We start from the raw sequence: 9477 nt of genomic DNA, 5'->3' as shown, positions 1-9477 counted from the left end.
CGCGATGAGGGCGGGGGGCGCGGACTCCATTTCCCGGCGTGCCGCGCGGCGGGCGGGGCCGGCGTACTGCGGAGCGGCCACAAAGCCCCGGGGGCGCGGCGGGGCGAGGCGCCGCTCCTGCAGCCCGGCAGCCGCGCCGGGGCGGGAGGCGAGCGGGGATGCGCGACCGCTGCCGGCTCTGAGCGGCACCGAGCGGCTCCCCGCCTCGCCCGGCCCCGCCCCGCCCCTCCCCTCCCGCCGGCAGCGGGGCGTCTGCGGCACCGGCACCTGCCCGGCGGAGGAGCGCCGCGCAGCGCGGAGCCGCCGAGATGGCGGATCCCGCCGAGTGCAGCATCAAAGTGATGTGCCGCTTCCGGCCCCTCAACGAGGCGGAGATCCTCCGCGGCGATAAATTCATCCCTAAATTCAAAGGCGAGGAGACGGTGGTCATCGGGGTGAGTGGTGGCGTTGTGGCCGGGGGGCTGATGTCAGCGATGTCGTTGCGGGCTCTGGGCGTGCTCGCACCGCGCTGTGCTGCGGCAGCGCCGCGGGGAAAGTTTGCGCGGGCGGCGGGGGGGTGGACAAAGGCGGCGGGGGCGATCGGGGACGGCGCGTCGTCGGCATCGCATCCCGCCGCGCTTCCAGCCTTGGCTTCCGTAGCCCCACCGACGTCGCCCTCGGTGCCGCAGCCCCGCGGCTCTGGGACGCCCCCAGGGGCGGTGCCCCCCCCCGACCCCCCGTCGGGCCGTACCGCTCTTTGGAGAAGGAATGGTTCCCAGCATCCTCTGAACGCTGTCCGGGCGCTCCCGGTGTGTGCCTGCGCCGTGGGCGATGCGCGGGTTTCTCGGCCCGTGCCTTTGTGGGGCTGTTTGAGGGGTTTTTCGGCTGAGGTAAAGCAGTAACCGACCGACACGGGGGGCTGCTGGCGCAGGGCGCTGGAAGTGAGGTAACGGTGCAGAAAGCAATGCATCATCGGTCGTATGGTTCGTGAGGTTTCTTATTAAAACTTTGCATCTATTGCGACTTTCACACAGAAAAAGCCCTTAAATAACTGGTTTTTTCGTCGTTTTGTCGTAAGCGAGTCGTTTGTGGGCAGGAACAGCTAACTGCCTCCTCTCCCTTCCCTTTTACCTCAGCCCTTTGCAGCTAGGCAAGGCAGCGCTCACAATGGGCTGATCTCATCGGGTATCAATCCCTGGGAGGAGCGGCTGCGGCACCGCCGGGGCCTTCAGCTGCCATTTGCTTCACATCTTCCTTCTTTCCGCCTTAAATAAACCCTCGCGCGTATTAAAAGCCATTATTAAAATACTGAAATTTAGCACCCCCCTTAACGGTGTTGATCATGGTGGAATTTGGGTTGCTTCCTTTGCGTGCAGGTACGTAACGCACGTCTGTGAGTCAGGAGTTTGTTGTGTGGATGACAGCGACTGCACTGCTTTGAAAAAGCTATTTGCTATTTGTGGAGATGGGAGGTGATTGCTTTTCTCCTGCTCAGGAACCCTGCTCAGGGCAGGGCAGGGGAGGAGACCTCAGTCTGTGGGCTTCCATCTGAACGGCAGCGTTGCAGTCTGAAAGCCTTCAGAACCATTGCACAGGAAGGGAACAAACCAAAACCCAGTGCTGTTTTCCTACGGCATTTGGAAAACACTGCATTGCAGCTTTTACTTTTTGTTGCAGAAAATGTGGGTAAGAAGGATTCTGTTATAATAAAGAACGAAGGAAGCTCGTAGCAATTCTCTCATCCTATCAGAAAAACTAAAATCTGAATGCTTAAAGGAAATCTCTACCTTTTTTCTTGCACAAAAGTGCAAATGAAGTTACTTCTCCTTCCCTAAAGCGTGACTGTGGGAGATGCTTTGCTTATGAACCTCTCACCACCATCTCCCATTTTCTTGATGCCTCGAGCAAGTTTTGCAACAACAACAGAAGATCGGGACTCGGCGTTTATTGACAACAAGCTGCAATGGAGGAAGTGTAACGGCGGGTGTGAGTTTCTCTTCCACATCAGGAGCGAAGCTTTCTGCAATGCCTGGGTTCATTTGTTTAGGAGCTGCTCATCAGGAAGGCCTTGCAGCTGGGCTGTGATCCATGGTTGTACATCCTTACCTCTTCCATGGGTGCTTGTGTGCTTTGACCGTGGGTTGCAGGGAGGTGTGGGCAGGGCAGGAGGGCTGAGGTGCCTTGCTGAGTATTTTCTGCGATTAAGGAAACGGGAAGGAGAATAGCACAAAATAAGAGCGTATTTTTATACTTAAAATTTTGAAGTAGAATAAATAGCCTTTAATACACCTCTCATCTTTAACTGTGGCAGCCAAAGGTGATGGTGGTAAATGCATGGCTCTCTTTTGCGGTTAGCTCCACCATAGTCCCAACAGACTGCAGCTTCATTTTATGTTTCTGCTCCTCTGCAACCTCAAGGTGACTTTCTGATTGATTGTGTTGGCTGACATTCCTAGAAATGTGCTTTCCTTGCTGGCTTACCTTCTCCCAGTCTTACTCGAGCGCATGCAGCCATTTGCCCCAGCCAGCAGCTCCAGCAGGCTTCTGATGGTGGCTCCTTCAATGCCTCCCCATCCCTGGCTGCTGTCTTTCATGAGCACCTGCACACAGAGGAGCTGGAGGCCTCTGTGCCTCAGGTGCATATCATTTTGGGATTCATGGGGAGCCCCTCTGCCACACTGCTGAGCTGACCAGGCTGGACTCATGCCCCTGGGTAGCGTGATGTGGGGCAAGGCAGGGTTGCCTGCTGCAGAGTGGATAATGCTGCTGCTCACCTATGAAGTGTTTCACATGGCTCACTGTTGTGAAAGAAAATAAATCGTCACCTGATCCGCAGCTCCGTGGTCCTTGTGGTTTAGCAGTGCTGTGTTCTGTGGGGTAAAACAAACCAAAAACTGATGGCTGGCTTGGGGTGGAATCTGAGCGGTGTTTTGTATGCTTTTGGATGTAAATGGCGCTGCTGTTTACAGTGTTGTTTTGCAGACAGGTTATGGGATATTTGGAAATGTTTTACCTTTTATTTCTTGTGCGTCAGAGTTGATAGTAATGTAAAAAGTCACATTTATAAGCCCCTCCTGTATGGAGATCCCTGTAGGCTGAGAGCAGCTGTAGTTAAGAGACCTTCAAACAAACCAGCTGACCCAAAGCCACGGTAGCAAATAAATTACAGCTTCAACAAAACCCAAAGAATATGGTGAGAGCCCATCCTGTGCTGTGTTCCTGTTCCATGGGCTGTGGTACGTGGTGCTCCTGACAAAGGCAGGCATCCATCCCTGCCTCGTGGTGCACAGGCAGTCTGTTTGCAGGGGTTTGTTTGTGGCGTGTCTATAAATACCTCCTACAAAGCACTGCTGCCTGTCTGATGTCGAATGCAGACTCAGATGGGGCTTCTGCCTCGCTGCAGAATGTTGCAGGGGATATGCAGTACATCATTCCCCTAGGAGAACCCTTATCTATCTGGGTGCTTGATGCTGGTCTCTGTCCCCTACTGTCTTCGGTCAGCCTTCCAGCTCTGCTGAGCACTGCTGCTGCATGAGGACTGGGCACGTTTTGTAGGAAAGCTACTGCAGGGCGCAGCTATGGGATGTTGGTAGCTCTCATAGCTAAGTGTGGTGTTGTATGGAACTGATGGGATCCAAAGGCACCAAGAGCTGAGGGATTCCTTTCCAGTAATCTTTCCCTCTGTACCACGAGTTTTCCCCACACCCAGACACGAGTTGCAGCAATCTGTAGCCTGCTGCCTTTTGCTGTTACGTGGACAGATGCACCATGATGTGCTGTGCTCGGTCCCCGTGACTACGGACTGTGCTGCTTTCAGGTCAGGCTGTTTCCAGAGAAGCAGCAGCACAAGACTGACAGATCTGGAACTTTGCGTGTGTGTGTTTTGGGGGGTGATTTTTTTTGGTAGCTTAAGCTGCTCATTACCTCAGGAAGAAGATAGATGATAGTTATGTTTAGTTTGCTTGGGAAGCATCAGTGCAACGCAGCTCCTTCCACGAGGCTGGGATGTCCCTTCTGTACCTTCCACAATAAAGGGTTCCATTTGCTGCAGAACTGCTGTAGCAGCCAGCCAGGGCTTGTATGCTGAGGTTGCTTTAAAAAGAGGAATTGTTTTCCTAAGGCATACAGCTGTGCTTCATATCTCCTTCCAAAATCTTGTGCATAAGGTGGTGGTCATGGGGCACTGAGAGGGTACGCCTCGTTTCTGTGGCTTATAGCATAGCTGCTTACTTCTGTGTTGATGGACTGGGTTTGGGGGGTTCCGTTTGTGTGTGCTTGACAGCAAGAGAAACAGTGTGAAAAGTAGCATCTACGTATTGGTGATGGTGCTAGGAAGAAGGCCATTTAATCAGCATACAAAGTTTATTGTTTTCACCAAAGCAGTTTCCCACTGGTGCTTTCTCAGAGCACTGGAGGCTTTTTAATGTGTTCTTCCCATTCTGTCTGGATATCCTTCTCTCAAAATGTCTGTCTTCCTTCTGCCTACCTGTTCTGTCAGAAACACAGATTGCAAATGACAGCTTTGGAACTTAAAATTATAGATGCTATATTCATAGAATCACAGAATGGCTTTCCTGGGTTGCAAAGGAGCACAGTGCTCATCCAGTTCCAACTCTCTGCTGTGTGCAGGTCACCAACCAGCAGCCCAGGCTGCCCAGAGCCACATCCAGCCTGGCCTTGAATGCCTGCAGGGATGGGGCATCCACAGCCTCCTTGGGCAACCTGTTCCAGTGCATCACCACCCTGTGTGTGAAAAACTTCCTCCTAATATCCAACCTAAACCTCCCCCGTCTCAGTTTAAAACCATTCCCCCTTGTCCTATCACTGTCCACCCTCACAAACAGCCGATCCCCCTCCTGTTTACCTGCTCCCTTCAAGTACTGGAAGGCCACCATGAGGTCTCCCTGCAGCCTTCTCTTCTCCAAGCTAAACAAGCCCGGTTCCCTCAACCTTTCCTCATAGGAGAGGTGCTCCAGCCCTCTGACCATCTTAGTGGCCCTCCTCTGGACCCGCTCCAAGAGCTCCACATCGTTCCTGTACTGGGGAATGTTCATTAAGGTAGGTTTTCAAACATGGACTTGAGTCACTGTATTGATGCTGTCTTGTTTGCTCTGGTAGCTCCTGCAGATCTGCTCCATGTTAGAGCAAGGCCACTCGGTGCATTCAGCAATGTGCATCTCTTGCTCCAGCTGGGTTGCAGGCTTTGTTTTCCTCCCGAGATGCAGTGCTTAGTCACTGCTGTTTGGGCTCAGCTCTGGAAGTGCCTGTTCCATCTGATACCATCGAATTGCCTGGCGTTTGGGAAGACTGGGAGTGCTGCTTTTTCTGCATCGCTGGAGATGATTTCTGTGAGGCTCCCTACCCAGAGGAGGGCTGAGCGTGCAGTGGAGGAGTGATGTGCACTTCCATCTCCACCTACTGTTGCAGCGCTTCAAGCTGTGCCAGGAGAATGCAATCCATTGCAGAAGGTAGAGCAGGGGGTGAAAGGCCAACTTAATGTCTCTGCTACTAATATGCTTTTCTCTGTGGCAGCGTTCTGAGGAATTTTTAGGGGGAAGGGATGCTTCCATAAAAGCAGAGATGAGTTTTTGGAAGAGAGAATAATTCAGTTTAGTTTTTCTTGGCAGTTTTTAACAGGACTGCTGACACCCTCAGTGTTACCTTCGGTGTCCTTTCCATCATCACTGAAGCAACCTCCATTGGGATGTGTTTGATTCCAATCTGGTTTGGAAATACCTCATTCATCTCCCATCACTGACACATTCCTAGCTCTGCTAGAGGCGTGTGGGCTGCCAGAGCAGCAGGTGTGTCCAAAATTCCACACCTGCAGCTCCCACAGCTGTGCTTTCCTCGGGGTGGGCTTTTCTTTCTGCTGAGGATGAGATTAAATGGCACTTAAAGAAACTTGGGTTACTGGAAATCACTTGCAAGGAGGGGTGACTGCTTGGGCTCACCTTGTGCATATGGGAGCAGCAAAGGGATCCGGAGCTGCTCAATGTCTGCTTGATGCTTTTGGCTTCACTGCAGCACTGCTGATGTTTGCATTTCTCTCTCCATTAGAAAGTACCAGCTGCTTAGCAGTGCTTGCCCAGGTGGTGGCTTTGTGACCCAGGGAGGCACCTTGGTCAGGTTGCTTTAGTTGTTGATTTGGAGAATGAAGATGCTGCATTCTTTAAAACCACATTTAAAAAAAAAAACAGTATCATCCTAAATGGGGTGCTTCAGAATCTTAAAGGTGTGGAGCGTGGTATTGCTGATGGATTCCTATCCTTAGTCATCTGTGGGAAAGAGCCAAGCCCTTATGGCTTCTTTGGATCCTGGCTTTTTATGGGACGTTCTGGAAATGCGTGTGATTGCTATCGCATTCACGTTGTGATATTGATAATTGGTCCCATGGCAGCTTCAGAACATGTATATTATCAAATTATGAGACAGACCCTAATTGAAGACAAGAGAGTTGGATTTTCTTTCCCCTCTGAGAAATGAATACTCCGAGATAAGAACTTAAATATTTAATAGTAGTCCTCTTAGATGCGTTTGCAAGTAGTGAATCATCCTTTCAGTGCCTCGGTGTCTGCTGAGAAACTTCACCTGCTGCCTCATCATGGTGCTGGGCTGTGACATTTCTGCTGCATGAGAAGGATGCCATACTGAAATATATATTAAGTCTATTAATTGGCCCAAAGACATGTGATGACTTTTGCTGTACTCCAGGATACAGGGTTTTTTAATCCATCTTATACTTGCACTCACAGCTGTCATTATGACACAGTCTTTCCCATTTAATTGTCCTTGTAGCAGCCTATAAAGTGGCGAGGACCTCTTGTTTTGGAGATGGAAAGCCAGCTTTTGGGTTGGGAATCTATGCAGAGGTCAAACCTCTGATACACGAGCATCACATGCTGACTGCCAGATCCTTTCACCGAGTGCAGGACGTGCAGGAGACCATTACCTGCATTGAGGTAATTGGGTTAGAGAATATTTTTAGCAAAGCTGTTAGCAGAACTCGGTAGTTGGAATCTCTTCTCTCAACTGTGCAGCTCTGATTTGCTTGAGTGTCTGTTCAGAAGCCAGCAGTGGGATGTGAACAGCACTGCGACTTCTTACAGCGCGCTGCCATTTTCTGTTGTCCACTCGGATTTTTTGGAACAGATTATCAGTGCTCAGGAAGGTTTGGGGCTGTTTTTGAACACGTCGCTCTGTGGTACAAATAGCTGAGCCAGCTGTGCTTGCTGGCACTAGAGCATGCTGAGGGAGGCCCGGGATGCAGCTGGGAGGTGTATTTCTCTGCCTCTTTGTCTCTCTGTTGGAGCAGCTCATAGCACACAGTCCTGTTCCCACCAGAGCAGCCTGAGTCATTCAGCTGGAGCAGAACTTCTCTGTATGCGTTCGTATTTTCTCACTGCTTTCCAGGTCAACCACAAATACCCAGTAGAAAACACATTTGCTTGATTACTTTTCACTTTATGGTATCGTTTACGATTTAACTTCAAAGGAAAGTAGTTCAGTGATGCAAACAAGCCTTAAAGCAAAGTTAATCTTGCTGTTCTGGAGTGTATGTATATACTTAAAGAAAATGTTTGTTTCTGTTGGTGATAAGGGATTTATTCTGTCCGTTCCTGCCTCTGTGTGCAGCCCAGATTTTCTAAGTATTATCAAATAGCCACCCATTAAAAAACTGGAATACTCCTTCCATCTTGCCTCTCTGTTGGGTTTGGAGGCTTACATTTAATGGCTGCCTGGTGCTGAAGGGTGGATCAGCATGGCTAGGGCCACCTGATGGGCAGGGATGGATTCTCAGCTAGTGAGCAAAACTCAGCTCATGGCTCGGAGTCTTATTCCCAGGCCATGTATACTCTGGTTTTGCCTCCTCTCCTTTCCCATGAAGTTACAGAATAACAGAATCACAGAATGGTTGGGTTGGAAGGGACCTCAAGGATCATGAAGCTCCACCCCCCTGCCACACGCAGGGCCACCAACCTCCATAATTAATACCAGCCCAGGCTGCCCAGGGCCCCATCCAACCTGGCCTTGAACACCTCCAGGGATGGACGGGGCATCACAGCCTCTCTGGGCAGCTGTTCCAACACCTCACCACTCTCATAGCAAAGAACTTCCCCCTGACATCCAACCTAAATCTCCCCTCCCTCAACTTCCAACCATTTCCCCTTGTCCTGCTGTTATCTACCCTTTCCAAGAGTTGATTCCCCTCCTGTTTGTAGGCTCCCTTTAGGTACTGGAAGGCTGCAATGAGGTCAGTGAAGTTCTGTGAGCCCAAGCTGCTCCAGCAATGTGGTGTCGTTTAGAGTCATGAGGGTTTAAGAGATTTGGGGAGCTAGGAACTGTAAGTTGAATAAACAGTAATGTTGGAGAAGTAGAGACCTTTTTGGCTTCAGTACTAAGGATGTGAGTTTTGGTTGGAAATGGTGGTGCCAAGTGATGAGCTTAAGGGTAAGCAGAGCTGCTGGAGGTTGAGGTCTGCTGGCAGAATGGCTTGTGTCTACTGCACCGGAGCTGGATGCCAAGAAAGGCCTTCGTGATTATTTTCCCACTCCTTTTCTGCCAGCTGACAATCCTGTATCTGGCGGGTTTTGTTCATTCCTGATAGAGAGAAATAGAAATCTTTATTTACATGAGAAGCATAGGTGCTGGGTTTGTATGAGTCCACCCATAGGCCACGGCCCATTCTTTGTCTCGCTTGCTGCACCGGGTCAAGAAAGAGCACACGTGCTTTTGCTCACATGTATGGGCATTACTGTGATCCCTTTTGTGCCTCGTGAACATTGTGAGGGAATGCTGTGTGACAGACCAGATTGTCCCCTGCTTTGAAGATTTGGGAACTGCAGAAGGAACATTTCAGTGTTACTAAATCTGGTAATAGAATTACTGTCAGATAACAGTAGCCAGCACTGCCTGTTTCTTGGATAATTTGCAGAAAGTGGGGCTGCTCTGCTGATCTCCTTGGTGTGCTTTACGAGGGATGTGCTGTATATGAATAGCGTAATACGTTTTTGGCTACAGTAAAGTCACAGGATGGGGTTATGAGCCAAAATATGTATTACTGCACTTAAAAAAGCAAAAATTAAGTGATTTTTATTCATGCTTTCTGTGTAACTGAGCTATATTGTGAGCAGTAACACAAACAGAACCCAACAACTCATCCCTGCAGCTCGCTTACTGTGGGATCGCTTGACGTAGACATAGACATTCTCACTACCAAATTTAAAGCTGTTCATAATCAGTTCCATTGAATTTTGAATGAAATTTGAACAACACTGAATTTCTTCACCACAGATGTAGGTGATCAGCAATCCAAATTATGAGATTTGGGCACACCACTTAGCACTGCAGGTTCTAGTTTTTCTCCAAATACCGAGATGAGTTGTCTAAGGAAATCAGTGTGATAAGCCAAAAAGCAGAAGCTTGTTGGTTTTAAGCTTGTGGGTGGGATTGAGCTGGTTCCTCTTTATACAAAGGGAGCAGGAATGGAAGCCCTGG

The 9477-nt window shown here is 50.0% G+C and overlaps 1 protein-coding gene across 2 annotated transcripts in view; it reads left to right on the top strand.

Moving 5' to 3' along the window:
• Positions 1-217: 217 nt before the first annotated feature.
• The window catches only part of KIF5C (kinesin family member 5C), a 66811-nt gene continuing 57551 nt past the window's right edge, over positions 218-9477 (top strand). Inside the window, exon 1 of one of the 2 annotated variants that reach the window (XM_052675749.1) lies at positions 218-434. In XM_052675749.1, the coding sequence (XP_052531709.1) occupies positions 309-434 (126 nt within the window). In that variant the 5' untranslated portion in view covers positions 218-308. Of the gene's footprint in view, positions 435-2052; positions 2071-9477 lie in introns of those variants that run through there. The other variant, XM_052675750.1, reaches the window with a different exon arrangement.

The sequence above is a fragment of the Tympanuchus pallidicinctus genome, unplaced genomic scaffold (genome assembly GCF_026119805.1).
Source record: "Tympanuchus pallidicinctus isolate F22 unplaced genomic scaffold, pur_lepc_1.0 scaffold15, whole genome shotgun sequence".
NCBI classification, from domain to species: Eukaryota; Metazoa; Chordata; class Aves; order Galliformes; family Phasianidae; genus Tympanuchus; species Tympanuchus pallidicinctus.
Note: the sequence above shows the minus strand (reverse complement) of the source record. Positions and strands in the feature narration are given on the sequence as shown.